Below are 21,707 nucleotides of genomic sequence, written 5' to 3'. Positions count from 1 at the left end.
TTATCAAATGTTCTCATCAATAAATTTTTATTAAATTATCTCGAGAAAAATAAGAAAAATATTTAATATTCTTTCGTTTTGAAATGATTTTTGTCACTTGAATTAGTTTCATTTTCATTCATATCATTATTCTATTATTTCGTAATAGTAATTCTAGCACTACTAAATTTAATAATAAATCTTTTTCTCAAATAATTTTTCGAAACTTTTATGATTTTTCAATTTTTTGTATATCTTGGCACTAATTCTTTCAATTATTTTTTTTAACTTTATTTTTTTTAACTATTTTTTTGACTTTATTGTATTCATTAATATATATAATTCGTAGCCTAATGTAGAAGGATTTTGTTTCCTTCTTTTTTTAATTTCGTCCATCCTAGCTTAATGAGATTTAGCTATCATGAATGATAACTTTAATATCATTGACTTTAAATGTTTTTTCTGAAATTTCATTTCATTCTGTTAAATTTTATCCATTTCCATATTTTCTGAATGGGGGACATTATTTTTTAAAAAGCAATCAATCATGTTTCTTTGTGATATATTTCAAAAATATTTTATTCTTATACTTAAATGAAAAGATAAGATGCACGATTTATCAATATTATAAATTTCGGTGGAATATTTGAGATTAATTTTTTTTTAAAATATATTTTTCCAAATATTTTATAGCAATTACTATTTATTTTGAAAATTAATTCAGTTTGATAAATTTTCCAGTATGGATAATTATGTACCGATGCGAGAAACTTATATTTTTTAAAAATTGATTTGTCGACTTTTATTAAAATATATAATTTTATCTACCCATATTTCATTAATATATATATATTTTTTTTTCTTTTGCTTTTAATAATAATCAATTGTTTTTAAGCATTTTCTCTTCCATGCAATAATATTTGATCTTTTTATTAAATATTTGTTATATATACTGTCGCTCTTTATTCACTTATATTTTGCTCTTCCATGCTGTAGTAGATGCTGGATATTTTATAGAAAAGATATTTTTTTTCGAATAGCGATTAATAAAAAGAAAAATTATTATTTATATATAAATAATATAAATAAATCTAAAGTCACTTTTCAATTTTTATTTTCAATATAGAAATTATAAGTGATATTTATTATCACTTTATCTTCTTTAGAGCAGTGAAATATTTTCTTCATTTTTTAAATCTTTTTTTTTGAGATGCTATTTTTCATTTTCACTGAATTCGAAATTTTTCCATTTGACTTAGTGGATAAATCAGTATAATCTAATGTATACATATTGATATGTATGCCAAGGCTTTGGATGTTATAAAGAATTTGATCATTTCTCATATTTTTATTATTTTTTGATTACATAATGCTTCAAGTCTTGGATGCAGAAATTTCTCTATGGAGCAGAAATTTCAAAAAAATTGTTAAGGTCATAATGATGATTTATTATCTTTGAATATTGTATTTAATCGTCTAAAAAATGAAAGATCAAGACGTTTAATGTAGAAAAAAATCCTAATTAACCATTTGAATAGTTGAATATTACAACGTCGATTCATTGTGCTTCTATAAATAAATTATAGCAGTTATTAATTAAGTTATTAATTGATTTAAATGCAAGTTTGGTCGTATTTTAAATTTATTTTATTGATATTATGAAAGGAGTGGATATAATATTTTATTATATTATTACCATGTTCAACTTAAACTTTTGAATTAGAGAATATGATTTCGCAATCATATGTTCTGTGATTTCCGATCTCGTGGATCAATTAAAATTTTTGTTATCATATATTTGTTGATATCATATATTTGTGATTCATATATCATATCATTAAATCTGATTAAAATTAATATTAAATCACTGAGAATAATTAATTTTATTAACCGGATATCATTTAATGATAGATCGATTGATATTCTGTCAAAGATAATACGAATCTTTGTTACTGTAAATGGCATTAGTTGAAAAATAATACATAAGTTCATTAAAGAAATATACTTTTTATTCGAATTTTATAATGTAGTTAAATTATTCCGCTTCGAAGAATAACGCAAAAAATGAAATTGAATTTTTTGTTGTTTTATGGTTTTTTTTATATTTTATTTATATTACTGAATATTATCATTTTAATAATAAATGAAATACAGAATATGGAATTATATAAATCTAACAAAAAACACAAAGAAAAACAAATGTTAAAAAAAGATTGAAGAATGTTAAGGAAAATACGCTATTAAATTTATCAAATAAATTAAAAGGAAATTAATTGTTTCTTTATTTTTTTTAGATATATTGTGTTGAAGAGAAATAAATAAATAAAAAAAAAATATATATATATATATAAAGAAAACATTTTTCCTTTTTTTTGAAAAATAAAATTTCTTTAAAATATATTTTTGTATTATTCTCCAAAATTGATACTTCAAAAGTAAACATAATCAATAGACGAGAAACAGACGAATATCAATTTTCATGTTCACATGTTCTTTGTTTTTTATAGAAATTATAAAATTTAAATTCTTAAATATCTCTTAATCTCTTGAATTAATAAAACATAATAAGATCTTTTATATATACAAAAAATCTTCCTAATAAATGTCAAGTATCAAACAGTATATTAAAAAACATATTACTGCATTTGAAAAAACAAAATTGACGTTCTTAGTTTCTTGACGCGCCTATTCAAAAAATAAAAATATCAGACTATGTTTTTTTCGGAATTATTCAACTATTCTAAATATTCCTCACTGTGAATAACAATAATAACAAAAATCAAAATAGTTTTTTCAAATATACTTTGTACAAATCTTATCTGTATTCAATAATAATATTATATTTGAATTGAATTGAATCGGATCGTTTCGTTTTAATATAATTATAATATAAATCGGTTTTAAGTTTTAAGTTAGTTAGGAAAAATTCAAAGATGTTTCATAAAACAAGATATTAATATTTATTTAATTATAAATGGTACTATATATCTGCAATTATACATAAATTGCTAATTCACATCATCGGTCCCAGATTATCGATTGATATATTAATCAAGTTATTAAGGCTTTTTCTTCATTGCTTCATATTTTATTTTAAATATTTTACTAATAGTGCGTTTATTAGCATTACAGAAAAAATGAAGAGTTCTTGAGTTTCCAACTCAATTTCCATAACTCTAAATCGCTCAAAGAATCTTTTTTGTTCTATGATAGAAAATCAATAATTCAAACTGAAATATCTGTTACTTTTGTATTTAATTTTTACTTATTACGAGTTAGTTCATTATGCAATCATTAAAAGTTAATTTATGTGCTAATTTATAATTGGGATTCTTTTATTTCCTATATTCAATATCCAACATGTTCTTGTATCTATGGGCATTAAAAATCGCTAAAGAAACAGAAAGTGCTCCTGTTCTAAAAAATTACTTTCGTATTATGTGAAACAAAGAAAACGTGGCATAAATTTTGCCACATATATCCAATGTATCAGTGTAAAAAGATGGTTATTTTTAAATAATTTTCCAAAATATATCTCTTTCTACTCTCCAGAAACTTCGTTAATTCAATTTTTAATCTCAGGTTTTTCGTAAATGTAAATGTAATGTACGAATCAAAAGTTTCATGAATGGAAACAACATATAATGGTAAAATATAATGAACAAAAATCAAAATATATAATAATTGCAATTATGATTAAATTTTGATTTATTTGAATTTTTTTCGATAAAATATTCGATAAGTAAGGATGTAAAAAATATATATGAATTGAAAAAATGTAATATTGAATTGAAATAATGTAATATTCTAAAAAAATTAATAGAGAATCATTTGTTCATTATCTAAAAATTTAGATTATTCGTGCATCAGTCATTTTTTTGTTGGTATTTTTTAAATAAAAAATAGTTTGCTATCTTTTTTAGAAACAAAGGAGTTGAAAGCGTGTAACTAGTTTTAATACATAGTTGTCTACATAGTATGTACATATGAAGAGTGCAAGGCATATTACAAAGATTATTTTAAATATATATGGTGTTCCAGAACATTTGCAAATTGAAAAACCCTTAAGTAATTTCAAACATTTTGCTTTGTAAAAACTTTTAATATGGCTTTGTTAATAAGTTATAATCATAATCATGGAGCACATAACCTCTACTCGAGCCGTGACATAGTGTTGACTATATGTTACCGATCGAGCATGAATAAATCCAAGTAGCGTATATCTTACAGAAAATGTTCTTATTGTTTTATATCAATAAAAACTGTATAGTGTTTAGTAACTATAAAGTGTTGTAAATAGAATTATGCATTGTTATACAATTTTTTCTGCTTATTACTTGAATGTTATTTATTTATTTATTATTTATTTTTTTGAAAAATTCATTTATAATCTGGATTTGATCAAAGAATAAATTTTTTAACACACTTCGGTTAAAATGTTAAAAGTTAGACAAAAACTTTTTATTTAATTATTTCGGTAGCAGGAATTATTATTAAATAATCAATTGAAAATGATCAATTTTTAAATTTTAGTTACAATAATTATTACCAATATATGATAAAAATAGTAACAATGTGATATATTACTGAAGTAAGTTGCAAAAATGGAGGAACGAAATTTGTAATAATTATATGAAATTAATTTTATTAAATTTTTTATGAAATTTAGCAAATGTACTAAATAATATAGCTATATTGAGAGCACAAATATTCAGATGAAGTAAAGCGTTTTCAAAAAAGATAATTTCTAAAAAAATAAAACGATAAAAACAGCTATTCTCATATTCTTTAAATGGATGTTTACTATTAAGAATAATTAGTATATATTTTATTGTTTATGAGATCTTAATCAACGGATTCGATATAGAATGCTGATGCCAAGAATCTCATCAACAAAAAAAATAAATAAATAAATAAAACCAAAGAAGACTGTATATCAACACATTTATAATAACATTTATAATAATATATTTTTTTTTAAATTTATATATTTTTTAAAATATGTAATAACAAGTGACTAGAATATGGATTTTTTAATATAATCACGAATGTATACGATAACATAATAACACGATAAAATAACAATTTTTTTACTTAGTCCTAAAAAGATAAAAATGAGCAAATTAAAAATCACATCAATTTGTTTCTTCGATAGGCAAAAAATTTTTTACAAAAGTTTTTATTTCAAAAGTAAATCGTTAATCAATATTAATGATATATATACTACTGTAAAATACTGATAACACTTCGGAAAATCTGTAGATTTAAGAAAATTCGAAAAAAATGGATATGAATAAAAAAAATGGATTCTAGAAATAGAGACTCAAAAATTTCGTTACGTTTTAAGAACGAGAGAAGTTATGACGTAATTCCATGATCGAAAAATATTGCTCAAAAGACGATGATTTATTTCGATTGTTGGAAAGTTACAATTGTTTAAAAAATAACGGATATCGATATTTGTCAGTAAAATCACTTCATCAGTTTCATAGATTCTGAAACTAAAACAAACCTTCAAGCAATAGAATAAATGTCATTGAAGTTATGTATTATATTTATAGAGAAGCAATTTGAAAGTAATTTATATTATTATATTTATGAGTATCTGTGTATCTATACCAAAAGAAGTTTTATAGAAATGATTCGGTCAAATAGAATAGTTTATCCAGATGTTCATATTGTTTATATTATTTAGTATAACTTACATATTACATTTTAATTTCGATGACCGAAAAATTCAATTATTTGTTATTGAACACATTACAATAAATTTTTCATTAATCGATTATCCGATATGTTATGATTACTGAGAGTATTGAATATATTTGAAAATAAAACTTTCAAAATTAATATTTTTCAGAAAATAGTGATAATTGAAAATGATAATTTGATTTCATTCCTTTTGAACTCTTATGTCTATTCTCCTTTCAAATTTTAGCCGAAGTTTAAGTCAATTATTTAAAAATTGTACTTATAAATATTTATTTACATTTAGATTAGATTAGTTTATAGTAATTTTAGAAATTTTTTTGTATTTAATATCTGAGAAATTAAAAATTGATTAAAATTAAAATTTTATATTTATTAGTTTTCGAATTTATTTTTTTAGTAATAGTTTCTTATTTTTCCACCAGACCTTATATAAATATTTTTTATATAGCACTTAGGAAAAAATGAAAAGATTGTTTTGACTTTATTTATTTAAACATTATTATGCGTAATTTGATATTGAAATAAATATTTCATTGTTTTGTAAATTTTTAGAAGCAACAATATCTTCTAAAAATTTGAAATTTTCATCTATCGATTTTTTAATTATTTTTATTATATTTTCTGATATGTCTAATGTCATTTTTTAATTATTTTTTGTTTTCTTTGCTATGGCTATATTTCTACATTTTTCTTTTCTATATTAGTTGTATTTCGCATTGTTGTTTCTTAAAAAAATGTGAAAAGTTATGAATTTAATTTTAATGTACTATCGTTGCTATTATGACTTTTATAAGTTCTGGAAACATCCGAATGAAAGAAACATTCACAATTATTTGAAGTATATTGGGTTTTTCTTCATTACGTAAGAGCATTACATGGAAAGCATAAAAGCACTTTCAAATATTAATTAATATTACAATTATAAAAGATTCAATAATATAATACTATTAGCTTATTGATACAAGATGTAAATATATAAATATTATATATAAAAATTTTCTATGTAGATATCGGATCTAATGAAAGAATTTAGAAATAGAAATACATTTAAGAATTGCATTTTATTGAATTTTATTAAATTTTCTTTTCGAATAATTCATTAAATTTGTCTGCTGAAATTTTCTCGAATATAATAAAGTATAAAATTTACATTTTATGTCATTGTTGTTGATTAAAATTATATCTTGTATTATTAAAATTATATCTTGTGAACAACCATCATGTAATGATATATTTAATTATTATTTCTCTAGAATTAGGATGTAGAAAATGCATTATTACCTTTTGTTAGCCGGTTTCATATACTCAGAAAACCAGAATAGAACTTTCTGCAGAAAAAATTATTATAATTTATAATGTGTACTATACATATTATAATTTTCTTATAACGCAACAGAAGAAAAAAGATATGTAATAAGAATATTTCTTAGAACACAAAGAAATAAATTTTATGCACTACATACTTTCGAGAATTCGAGAAAAATACATTTGCTAAAGATATACGAATTTATATATATGAATTTAGACACTATTTTATTTCTTCACATGATACAATTCAAATATATTTAAAAGTATTAAATAAAATTGATAAATGTTGTATATAAATAAATAAAAATTCTAATATCATGTATTTACGTAAGTTTGATTTATTAAGTTATTAAGAATTACTAAGTTATTAAGTGTGTTACATAAAGAAAAATATTCTCAATTTAATTAATTTATTCTCAGTTTAAATAATTTGAAGTAATATTTTGCAAAAACTTTCGTTACGGTTTTATTAACTTATTAACAAAAAATATTGTTCATGTTACTAGTTGAACACGAACAAATCCAAGCAATATGTCGAAGAAAATGTGTTGAATATATATAATATATAATTTATTCATTGTTTGTGATATAATTTGATATAATTTTTTATCGATAAAAAATATTTGTTATATTCAACATATTTTTCCATTGGTGTTCCATGATTGAGCAGTGTTTTTTTTTTGTTAATAATTCGTTAACAAAATAAAAGTTTCAAAATTTGAAACAAAGAAAAATATTACTTCAAATTACTTAAGGAATTCAATTAATAGATGTTTCTACATTGTGGGACATTTTTTATATATCATCTATTTTATCATCATCATTCTGCTTTATTTAGGTTTTTATCAATTGTTTATGGAATTGGGTGTGTGAGTAATTATAATTAAATTAATTTTATTTTCAGTTTTAATAAATTCTACAATTTACAATGATTTTTAAATATATTTTCTTTTTATTTTATTTATTGTGATAATTTTTACTTCTAAGATTCTGAAATTCAAGAAAAAACTTCTTATCATTGTGAAATTAATTTATATATTTCTTCTTTTTCCTAGCAATTTTTCTCTGACATTTTTATAAACAACTTATACAATTTTCAGAAAATATTTCTGGCATTATTGGAAGTTGAAGAAAAAAAAAAGAAAAAGTAAGAGTTTATACTGCAAATAAAAATTTAATTCAATTTGTCATTATTTGTTAGATATGTTTCTACACTCCATATTGAGAATTTACATATGAAATGTCATAAATTATTTACTATTAAATAATCTACTATTATTAGTATCTATATTACGCGGTTAACATTCCTCAGGATATTTTTGTCTCTATCATGAATTAGTTTTAATATAATTAATTTAATTTTTCGGATTCATAAATAAACTTTGTATATATAATATATTTAAAAATTAATTTTTTAAATAGTCTTTAACTATGTTCATTATAAAAAATCTTGCCATTAGTTTTATTATTATAAATTCTTTAGCTCATTCTATTTTATTTAATACTTTATTATTAAATAAGGAAATTAAAATTTAAAAGTTTTTACATTTTACAAAGTTTTTACAAAAATTACATTTTTTATGCAAAAAATTTTTGATGATCGTTTATATACAGAAAAAAATGTTGTATAAGCTGTCATAAGCATATTTTGCATCTTTGAATCAACAAAGATATATTGAACAAAATTTTCACAAAAATGTTTTTAAGTTTAAATTTTAAAGTTTAGTCAAATTTTTTAATTATTGCATTGTATTTTAATGATTACAAGAATAAAAATAAATCATGAATTACAAATGATCCGCTTGGAAAATGACAAGAAAAATTTTATTGATATTTTATTTTATTTGTATAATGTTTATGAATAAAATTAATAACCATTTAATTATTTTTCTCACGCATCCAATATTAGAGAAACATACCATAAAAATTGTATTTATAATGATAAAATGTATTCATTTCTTGTTTTAATCCACAAAACAGAGCCAAGTTGATAAATATTAATTACATAATAATTATGCTTGTATGTCTCATTTTCATAATCGCAGTTCAATCAAAATAAATTATTGAAATAATTTTATTCTTAACTTCAATTATTAAATTTTGCTCATTTATGCTCTCGTAAGAACAAAAAGATATGTTTCAAAAAGAAGCTTCAAGAACAAAAAATGACGTACGAGTAATTGAGCTATGAACATGAAATAGCTATCTATTTGTTTCCTGACTTTTTTCATTTTTTTGCATACAATAAATCAATAAATTTTTTATTTCTATTTTTATTATTTATATTTTATTGTAAAATCACATATATTGTTACAATATTATATATAAATACTAAAAAAAAAAAAATGAATCTGTTAATCTTCTTGCATTCTTAATTGATACATTGAGTTATCATATTAAGGCAACAAGTTATATATAATTGTATAAATAATTTTATTCCAACGATTGGAATGGATAAAGAATAATATAGTAAGATGGAATAAGTAAAAAAAAACAAGTTATATATAATTGTATAAATAATTTTATTTCAACGATTGAAATGGATAAAGAATAATATAGTAAGATGGAATAAGTAAAAAAAAAACAACAATAATATAGTAATCGAATGAATAAAAAATAACAATTCATAATCATAAAAAAAAATGATAAATTTTTTCTAAAATATAAAGTTTTCTAGTAGTATTGTTAACAAGAAATAATTTTTAACACTTTAGATATCGTCTAAAATATATTACAGAATTAAGAAGATCAAAATCAATATTTAACTTTTATAAAAAATTATTATTTTAATTATTAGCATTTTAATATATATTTTTAAAATGTATAAATATTTTTGTGAAAACATGAAAAATAATTGTGATATCATTTAATATTTATAATTTATAATATTTATAATTGTATATTTCTGAAGTTTTTAAAGTACAATAATATTTCTATCGAAAAAAACAAATTGATTTCTTCCATAATTAAAAAAAAATATGGATCTTTCAAATTAAATGTATATTAGTATTAGAATATTTTTGGAAGTCATTATATATTTGAATTTTATATATTGGAATTTGCATAAACAGACAATAAATCTCAATAAATTTTATTCAGTAACAATAAAAGAAAATCGTTTCACAATTCTCAGTATTATTATAAAAGATTGTGGGTATATCAAATATTTAATTCATTATATATTTATTTTGTTTAATTTATAATATATTTTTCTTTTTTTTTTCTTATAAAACATATATTCTAATTATTTTATGGTTGCAATTTTAATTTTTTTTATATTTATTTTTTTTGTTAGCTAAAATATTTTGTTTGTTTAATCTATTATACATTTTTATTTTTTCATCGTAAAATGTATTTGATTTCATCCAATTTGAGCATACAACATAGATTTATTCTTTATTATTAAATTAGACTTTAAATCTGAATTTGGTATTTATAAGATTTATGTGTTTCTTTTCTTATTTTTTTTTCTTTTTTTATTTTAACAAAAGATATTTTACACGTATCGTTCAAAGAATTTATTAGTAAATTCAATAGGAAAAAAACAAGCAAAGTTTGCCAAAAAATATTCAAATAAAAATGTTGAATCGTCAAATACAATTTTTAGATAAAATTAAATTATAGTAAATAGATTAAAGCCAGATGAATGAACATTTAAAAACAGTTTAAATAAAACATAATATAGAGTTATTAGAAAAATATCCAATCTGTAGTTAAACATTGAGATAGTAGAGTCTGTATGTGGAGATGCATGTTTTTATTCACAGAATTAATGTTTATAGATAACAAAATGTTTATTGTTTAAAATTTATTTCTTGTTAAATTTATATAATCTCTAAAATTGATAAAATTAAAAAAGATGAAAATAATATATGATATATGATATATGTGAATAATATATGAAAATAATAATTTTATGAAATTGGCATTAATTAAATTTTTTAAAAATTTATAATTTTATGCAAATTGTATATGATTAAATTAAATTTATGTAATTAAATTATTCGAGTAAATTTTTTTTCTTTTATTTTTTTTATGAATATGCATATTGAATCAATTATTTGTTAGAGTTTGATAGATAATATAATTGATAGATAATAATAATAATTTAATTGATAGATAATATAATATAACTAATATAAAAATATTGTCTTTATAATGTATTGATTGAGAAAATATAATATCTTTATGAAGTTTTGTATTTAATTTTAAGTCTTGAGAACAAATATTATAGGGATATATAAGGAAGACTTATGTGGGCAAAAATAATATGCTATTTTTATAATTTTTATAAAATAATATATTTTTTATATTTTTTATAATGAAAAAACAGCAAATAAAACAAAAAAATGATTGTCTGGTTTTTTTGGAATTTTTCTATGAAAGATATTTTAGAAAAAAATCAATCCATCTAGATTATATGTAAAGGCAACATGAAGATGATGTCTTTTATAATTATAATTTGAAATATCTATATAATTTAATATCTATTATTAAATCAAATATTGAATCTATTCTATAATAAAATATTTTTTTTTTAACGTTACTTAAAATATCTTTATTTAAATATTTTTTTTTATCCTTTCTTATAATAAAAAATTTTTCTTTTTGTAAAAGATGTTTTTATTTAATTCTTTCCAAAATAATAATATTGCTGTCATTTTTTTGGCTCTTAGTAACAATGTAGTAATTATAAAAAAACTGTTATACTTTTTTATATTTATTATATAAAGTTAAATCTTGATCAATCAAATAAATATTTTCAAAGTATAATTTTCTTTTTTATATTTTCAAAAGATTATTGATAATTAAGTCAATGTCTCTTGCTTTTTCCTGCTTATAAAATAAATTAAAAATTTGTGAATATATGCATATACACATATACATACATATATACTTATATTTATACATTAGTACTACTTATACACGTATTTTTATAATTCATTTTAAATTCATAAATATGTTTCTATTGCTTGATGGAATAAAAAATAATTCTTTTGCGAGGTAAAAATAAAAAGGAAAAAAAATAAAATTAAAAAAATGTGTGATCTTTTTATATCGATAAAAACTGAAAATTAAAAGTTTTAAACTCATATTAAAAATAAATGTATATACGAGTATTTTACGTATTAAACATATTTCAGAATTCATTTTATGTACATGAATATTTATTATTTCGCATATGTATATTTAAATATACATATATTTATTTACAAATGTATTGATATTATATTCTATCGAATCGTCAACTATTGGCAAAACTAATTATTAAAAAACAAAATCATTGTATAACAATAATTGTTACCGATCATAATGTTTGAATTAAAAATTAATATTAATTGCGAATGTTTTTTATTTTGAGACACATCTTTTTCACTATTGTGAATGAAGCAGATTCGAATTCCCATGTTTTCATTTCAATTTTAAAATTATTTGAATAAGAAACTAAATACTAATATTGAACGATACTATCAAATTTTTAAAAAGATGTTTGAAATTTATAATTTACACATACAAATTTACAATTTAGGATAAATGAATATTCTATCTAGAATGTTCTATCATATTCATATATTTTTGCTATGATCATTCCTTTTCTATTATTTCTACATAATGGTTCTCAAAAATCTATATTGTTTTATATAATTTTCATATATATATACACACACACACACAGGATATTTATAAAAATGGGACATCTTTGGAGGGTGGATTCTAGATAAAAAAAACTTCATGTATGCATATGTCTGATAATTTAACGAGTTATAAGCATTTTAAATTTATTAGATAATGAGATGGCTGAAAAATGAGAACACTGAGTTGAATGTTTAGCAGTATCGTATTGCAATGTCTGTGCTTGCGTAATGGAGTCTCTCGGTAAGTAATAAATGTTTTAGATATATAAGTGATTATTTTTGATTCTCAATGTAATTTAACACGCAGTATACGTAAAAATATAACTATTTAATGTACATTATCATTTAAAAAAAAAAAAGAATTTTAATTATGCACATTAACATTTATGTAATTTTTAAAAAAAGATTATCTCGAATAAATTACAACAAAATACTGAAAATTCATCTTATTCTCGTTTAGTATTATTCACGTTATTATGAAATATACTTTTGGAATTTTTTTTGAAAAATTTTGTAAGTTTTTCTTAAGACGCATTTCCATTTTTCGTTTTTAAAAATTAAATTGGTATTGATGAATTTTTCTTTTCATTTCATTTACATTCGATTTTTAATACAAATAATGCAAAGACAAAATATTTATTTAATAGCATTGAATTGTTAAAATGTTATTATCATTATTCATTCCTATTTCTTTTAAAATTTAATGCAATAAGACAAAATATCTGTATGCATACTTTATCAATATATTATTCAATAATAAATTTTTTATTATCTAATAAATATTAAAGAATCAATTATAGAAGAAGATATATTGAAATGATTTTAATAAAATGAAATTTTTTTTAAAAGATATGAAAAAGAAAACATCGAACTCGTGCAAAATTTAACTTACTCATACACCGTACGAATCAAGCAAGGAAAGGATTAACATATAATTAAAATAATTAATTTGTTTTGATTTTGTTTATTATATATTTCTTCTATCATTTGCTTACCATGCGTTCGTAGAATTCCATTTCATCGTTATCATCATTAAATATATAAATTAATAATTTATTATTAATATAATATAAATTAAAAAATTTTATTTTTTACTATAAAACAAAAAGAATAGAAAATTAATACGTAATTGAATTTTTTTCAACATTTTATACTTACTATTTAAATCTTATATCAAATGTTCAAATGTTCAAAATGTTGTCCATTTTCTTGGATACATAATGATGATATCTTTTTATGAAATTCTTTTTAATTTTTCTCATTATCTTTGAATTGTTTTTTTATATTTTCATATTCAGTAGTTATTCTTCTTTTTAAAATATTTCATTTTTATACATTAAATTTTCGAAATAACTCCAAATACAAAAGTATAATGGATTTAAATCAGGAAATCTCGGTAGTCATTTTATTAGTGCTACATAACTGATCCATTAATCATACATTTTGTAATTTATTTAAATTTATTAATTTTTCATCAAAAAGTATCAATTTTTTTTCAGAAATCTCGCATATGCTTCTCCAATTAAGTGGCAGAAAGAAATGTGGTCCTTTTAATTTATTGTTTAATATATCAGATCATAAATTTATCTTCAAATACAAAAATGTAACGGATTTAAATCTGGGGATCTCAGTGCTCACTCTTTTTTTATTTACAATTCTTCTCACATTGCTGAAAATGGACAGGTGCATTAACCATGCATTTCGTAATTTATTTAAATTTACTTCGTCGAGAAGAGATATCTTGCATGTTTCTCCAGTTAACCATGGCGGCAAGAATTACAGGCCTATTAATTTATTGTCTAATATATCCAGTCATACATTTACCGAAAATTGCTTTTGAAAATTTTGATGTATTATAGAATGTGAGTTTTCAATTACCCATATATGGATATTATGTGTATTAAATATTCCACTTCTTGTGAATATGACTTCATCCGTAAACAATATATGTTTAATGAAAGTTGTATTTTCATTATATTTTCTTTGTATTTCTGAACAAAATAACGATCTTTGCACATAATCGGCTGGAATTAACTCTTGCACTTTCTGTTCATTGTAAGAATGTAAATCATTTTTCTTCAACATTCGCCATACCGAGATATTATTAATTCCTTCTCTTCTTGTTATTTCTTTGGTACTAGAATTAAGATTTTCTTCTATATCTCGAAGCATTGCTTCTTCTATAGAAAGTTCTTGAAGTTCTGAGCTTTTCTGCATTAGTAGAATTTTTTTATAAAAATCCCATGCGTTCCTAGACGTTTGACCACTCTTTGAAATGTTTTTTCATTTGGGCCTCTTCGAGAAGGGAATTTTTTGCATATAATCTTCTTGCTTCAAAATGATTTCCATCCGCTTTACTAATAAATTTGAACCATGTCGGTTTTTCGAACCATTTCTTCATTCGAATATATAATAAAAAATATGTATAATAATAAAACACAAACGCTATATTTACACTTTATTATTAATTATACATTAAATTATTGTATTTTGAAGAGAATTGATACTTATACTTGACGAAGTAAATTTAAATATATTACAAAATGCGTGGTTTATGCATGAACATCGGCCCATTTTTATAGTAACATCAGAAAAATTTTAAGTGAAAAGATTAAGTGAAAATAGAGTGGATCGATCGTGGAAATCCAATAAAGTGGCCAACATAGATTTCCAGATGTTTATCTATTTAATTTCTGTATCTGAAATTATTTGAAGAATAGTATTAATGATAGAAATCAGTGATGAAAAATAAATCTTATACATATTTTTATTTGAAATAGAAATGCGGTGTCCATAAATGGTAACGATTAATTCTTTCGCTAACATGATTATGTAAAATTGAAAATGTTTAAAAATTATATCATAATAAAAATGGTTCATCAGTATAAGATTCGAATATTGTATAATGTATGTGCAAAATTTAATTTGCCTTGGATCAAATAACAGAAGAGTTAACATATAATTAATATTTAAAATAATTAATTAGTTTTAATTTTATTTACCATGCATTCCTAGATTCGTAGATTTCATCGTTACCATCATTAAATATCTTATAAATTAAATAATTTTATTTTTTATTATAAAACAAAAATAATGAAAAATTAATACTAACAGTAATTGAATTGTTTTTATACTTATTTTTTAATTTTTATATCAAATGTTTAAAAAATGTTGTCCATTTTCTTCAATAGATAATGATATCCTTTTCACAAAATTTTTTTAAATTTTTTCTCATTAGTCTTGAATTATTTTTTATATTTTCACATTCAGTAGTTATTCTTCTTTTTAAAATATTTCATTTTTATTACACTAAATTTTTACAAGTAAATTTTCCTGCATTAGTAGAATTTTTTTTATAAAAATCCCATGTGTTCTTAGACGTTCGATCACTCTTTGAAATGTTTTTTTATTTGGGCCTCTCCGAGAAGCAAATTTCTGTGTATATAATCTCCTTGCTTCGAAATGATTTTCCATCCATCTTACCGTAAATTTGAATCATGTCAATTTTTTATTCGAATATATAATAAAAAAATATGTGTAATAATAAAACACTATATTTAAACTTTTTTATTAACTATACACTAAATTACTATATTATTAAAAATTATGAAATATTTAAAAATTATTATTAAATTTTGAATTATATTATATTATATTATTTATTATAAATTATATTATACAGATAAATTGTAGAGATTGATAGTGATCTTTCTTGTTTGTCTTTTACATTTATACTGATGCTATTTCATTTTTATTATAAAATAATCTTTTGTTTCTATTTAAGGAGTATAAGATAGTATATGAAAATATATAATAATATATGATAATATTTGTTGAAAAAATGTTTTGACGATGCGAATTCGGTAGATTCTATTTTTTTTTCATTTTATTAAAATTTCTTTCATGAAAATTATTTCAGCATTAACATAACACTTTATAAACTTTATTTCTTAACTTTATTCAATCCCCAAAAATTCTAAATAAAAGTATCATGAGTGTTCGTTACAAAATATTTAAAAAATAAATTTATTATAATTAACTATAATTGTAAGTATGTTAAAAGTCAATTTTTAACATGTTAAGAAATAACTTGAAAGTAATTGTAAATAACTTTCATACGAAACCACATATAAAAAAATTAATAATAAATTTATTGAAAAATTATGTTATACAATAAAATATAATTATAAAAAAATATTGAAAGAATTATAATTCAATGCAGTAAAATAAAGAAACAATGTAAGTGATTACGCGAAAAATTTTGGAAATATGATAAATTTGACAGAAATATCTTAACAATGGCTTTTTCATATCTTTTATTAAAATCCTTTTGATATTAATATATTTTATTCTTTAATATTTATTAGATTATAAAGAATTTATTTTCTTTATTATCTATTTGTTGCGCAAATTAAGATTGTAATAAAAGCAAATAATGTATGATACAATATGAATATGTGTAAAAATAAAATAAAATAATGTATGTAACAAGTGTGAGAGCATCTATTTTATCTTTTTGTATAAAATAAAATAAAGCGATTACGTGAGAAATTCTGGAACAACAAATCAGTTAAAGAAATACGTTTGTAATGGTGAGTTTTGTGTATTTTTTTTCATATTTTTTATTAAATTTTATTTCATTCAAATTTTGATCATTAGAATTATTCCATATTACAATTATTATTCGTTAATTTTCTAAATAAAATTATTATTGAAAATAAGTTTGTGCAGAGAATTATTTTCCAACGGTTATTATTGTTTTTGAATAATATTAATTGATAATAAAGTGATGACACATATACAAATATTTGTTTCATTACGTTAAATTTTATAAGGTGTGAAAGAAATTGTGTGAAATAGTGGGGATGGAAATAGTGTTTACAAAATTTTAACAATTCGATGCTATTAAATAATTAGCTTTTAATAATTTTTTTTGCATGTGTTAAAAATAATAAAAAAAAAATCGAATGCGAGTAATATAAAAAGAGAAATTTATCAATATCAATTTAATTTTTAAAAACGAAAAATGGAAATGCGTCTTAAGTAATAAAAAAATAAAATTTTTCAAAAAAAATTCCAAATATATAATCATATAATAATAAATATAAATAAATATAAATATAAAAATAATGTAAATTATATATTTTTAATAATAATATTTTTTAATAATAATTTTAAAGAGTAAAATGGATTTCTTTTTAGTATGGATTATTTGTATATTTATATTATAAGATATTCACATGAAAAAAATTCGCAATAAACGCGAGCGTTTTATATCGTTTATGGATCAATGTGTAATTGTGTAATCAATTGAAATTTTCCACTTTTTTTCGTTATTTTTTTTCAATTTACGTAATCATTTACGTAATTTGCGTAATCAAAAAAAATTTTTTTTTTTTAAATGATAACGTATATTAAATGGTTGTATCTTTACATATATTGCATATTAAATTATATTGAGAATCAAAAATAATCATTTATATATCTAAAACATTAACCACTTACTGAAGGATTCCGTTACGCAAGCAACATTGCTATTGTTAAGCATAACTCAGCATTCTTTCACCGTCTCATTTTATCTAATAAATACACACACACACACATGTATACATAAAAAGAGTGTTCATAAATAAAAATGTGGGATACGTTTGAAAGATTGATCATCAACATCAAAACGATGAAAAAAATTCATATACAAATATATATCCAATAAAGCTTAATTAATGAGTTATAAATCTTTTAAGTTTGTATTAGAAAGAGTGAAAGAAAAACACAGAATTAAATGCGTGGCAGTAGTGTATTACAGTGTCGCTTGTGTAACAGAGGTTCTCGGTAAATAGTCGATATTTTAAATACAAATGATTATTTTCGAATTTTAGTATAATTTAACACATTATACATAAAAATGTAATAATTCAATATATTCATCATTTTAGAAATAAAGAATTTTATCATTTTTAATTACGCAATCAAAATCTATATAATTTGTTTTCTCGAATAAATTATAGCAAATTCTATGATATCGATCGTATAATGGTTGCACAATATTGGATTTAAATTAATAATTAAATTATTGTATTATATTCAATTTGCTTTATTAAAATTTAGAGAGAAAAATCAAGAGCTATCTCTATAGAATTTTAAATTTAAAAGATTAAATGTATTTTTCTTTATACAACTTACATATTTAAATAATTTTTTTCACCACATAAATATCTTATATTTTCAGAAAAACTGCTCATATTATTTTAAATTAAAAAAAATTTTTTTTAATTTATCTTAATTAATATAGATTAGTGAATTTTGATCAATAAATCAACTAACTATTATCTCATTCATACTTAGTTTTCTTTATTTTTAGATCATTGAATTGAAAAAAAATAATGGAAAATTGCAATTAATTTACACATTGATTCATAAAAGATATAAAATATTCATATTTATTATTAATTTTTTTTTATATGAATTTTTTAAATATGTAATCTATTAAAAAGAAATTCATTTCATTCTCAAAAATTATTATTCATGTTATTTCAAAAGTATACTTTAGCAATTTTATTTGAAAAATTTTGTAACTCCTATTTAAGACACTATTTCCATTTTTTGTTTTCAAAAATTAAATTGGTATTGATGAATTTTTCATTTTATTTCATTTTTCACATTCAATTTTTTTTTATTATCATTTTTAATATATACAATAGATAATATATAGTATTATAATTATAATTGTTAAAACATTATAATGTTAAAATGTTACTATTATTATTAATTTTACTATTTCTTTTAAAAATTAACATAATAAAATAAAATATCTGTATAAATGTCTTACGTTATCAATATATTATTCAATAATAAATTTTTTATTATCTAATAAATGTTCAGGAATAAATTTGTAGAATGTTATGTTAATGTTTATATTCTGATAAAAGAAAGTTTGATAAAATAACAAATGAAAAAAAAAATAGAATATGTCGAACTCGCGTTGTTAAGATATTTTTTTCAATAAATTTTTGATTACATTTTTTTATATTATCTCATATCGTCTTAAAAATGAAAGACTATTTTATTAAAATCCAAATTCAAAAGCGTCGATATGAAATCAAAATATAAAAAAGAAGCATTACTAATTTATAAATAATTTATTTGTTAAAATCATGAACGGATATTGCACAAATGTGGTGCCTAATATTGATATTATTGTTCGAGGGATCACCTACTACCGTAGGAATTATATAATCGTTTATCTTATCTTATGAGTGATACTTTAACACTTTGCAGCTAACTGCACGATTCTAACTGTATCGTCAATGAAATCTGTTTCTATCTTCTATGTTTGTTCTAATTCAATCATCCTTTAGACTTTCTTTCCAAACTACAGTTAGACTTAGGTTCAAAGACCTTGACTTCAGCCCATTTGTTCCTCTAACTATTGGGACAGAGGTCCCAGACGTCATCTCTGGTGACCAGTCAATACCAAGTAAGCAACGTTTCATGGATTCAATTTTGTCCTGATCCATATGTAGTGACTTTTAATAATGTGCGCCGAACTGTCGAGGCCTTAGCCAATCTGGCTATTCTCGAGGTGTATCGAAGTTATTTTATATCTAACAATCCAGGAACTGTGTAAAGAGATGGTTTAAAGAGAATAGTTTAGAAAGACAGTTTAAAAAGATTATTTAAAGAGAATAGTTTTAGGGAGACAGTGTAGAGAAATGGTTTAAAGAAAAGAGTTTTAGAGAGAGAGAGTATCTAAAGAGAAAGTCTAGAAGATGAGTTGAGTTAGAACAGACATAGAAGACAGAGACAGATTTCATCGTACAGTTAGAATCATGCAGTTAGCCGAAAAGAGTTAAAGTTACATAATTCGTTCATTCAAAGTTCATAAGACTATACGATTATACAATTCCTACGGTAGCAGATGGTCCTTTGAACAGTAATATCAGTTTTAGCATCATATTTGTGCAATATCCAAAGTTATTCATGCTTATGACTTTAATATGTTATTTTTATATATATATATATATTATAATAGTGTATAATAAATATAAGAAAAATAATAATGAGATAATGTTAATGTAAATAATAATAAAAAATGTTATAATAAAAACTTAGTGTTAGTGTCTTTTTGTTTTTTTTTTTTATATATTATTAATATATTACATAATATTATTAATATACATATTATTCATTACGTATACGTATTATGTTTCTGAAGAAATAACCGATATGGTCCAAATTTATGGAAAAATAAACGAAAACTATTTTGAAGTTAAAAGAATATATATAGAATTCCAAGAATATATCCATTTCGTAGAACATCGGACGAAGAAACATTTTAAGGAATACTTCTATGCAATGTTTACGAATGCATAAAACTTTTATGATGAATCCTATACAGGATGCGAATGTTGCTGAAAAATCAAGGATATTGAGAACTTCTATTACAGAAGAAGCAATGCTTCGGAATGTAGAAGACAATCTAATACAAGAGAAATAGAAAAAAGGCAAGGGATTCAATATGTTATACTATATGAGAAATATTAAAGGAGATAGGATTATTCTGCCACATTGGCAGAAGATACAAGAGTTATAAATACGAAGAAAATGTACTGAAAATGCAACTTTTAGTAAGCGAATATTATTTACGAATGAATATAAGAGATAGGATATTTAATATATATAATACCCATATCTGGGCAGATGAAAATGCGTGTTGTATAAAGAATATAGTATAAAGAAATTTTCAAAAACAATTTTCTATGAACATATATTCTATGGCTGAATATTATATAATAAATCGATACCATATTTCTTGTAGCCACACTAACTGAAGAGATATATGAAATTTCTTCATGAAAGATGTTTCCATGTCTCTTTTTAATGAAGTTAATTTAATGCAAAATTAATTGGTTCATGCACAACGAGACACTGTGAGGAAGTTTTCGAATGATAAATTTAATAACAGATAGGAAGACTAATAAAATGAAGAATTAATAAAATTGCCATTGAGATTTCCAGATTTAAATCTTTTAGATTTTTGTGTATGGAGGAGACATTTGAAAAATTTAGCAT

The 21,707-nt window shown here is 21.1% G+C and overlaps 1 protein-coding gene across 1 annotated transcript in view; it reads right to left on the bottom strand.

Annotated features, from left to right (window-relative positions):
- LOC147656617 (uncharacterized) overlaps positions 1–20,152 on the bottom strand; it is a 37,088-nt gene extending 16,936 nt beyond the window's left edge. Inside the window, exons 1-3 of the mRNA XM_086914074.1 lie at positions 20,034–20,152; positions 15,957–16,113; positions 14,460–14,846 (exon numbers count right to left, since the gene is read on the bottom strand). Coding sequence (XP_086770200.1) covers positions 14,460–14,846; positions 15,957–16,113; positions 20,034–20,152 — 663 coding nt within the window. The remainder of the gene's footprint in view (positions 1–14,459; positions 14,847–15,956; positions 16,114–20,033) is intronic.
- Positions 20,153–21,707: the final 1,555 nt, after the last annotated feature.

The sequence above is a fragment of the Apis florea genome, unplaced genomic scaffold (assembly GCF_048593485.1).
Source record: "Apis florea isolate Af1SG1 unplaced genomic scaffold, ASM4859348v1 contig_3571_pilon, whole genome shotgun sequence".
NCBI lineage: Eukaryota > Metazoa > Arthropoda > Insecta > Hymenoptera > Apidae > Apis > Apis florea.
The sequence above is the reverse complement of the archived record's forward strand: the minus strand, read 5'-3'. Positions and strand labels throughout refer to the sequence as shown.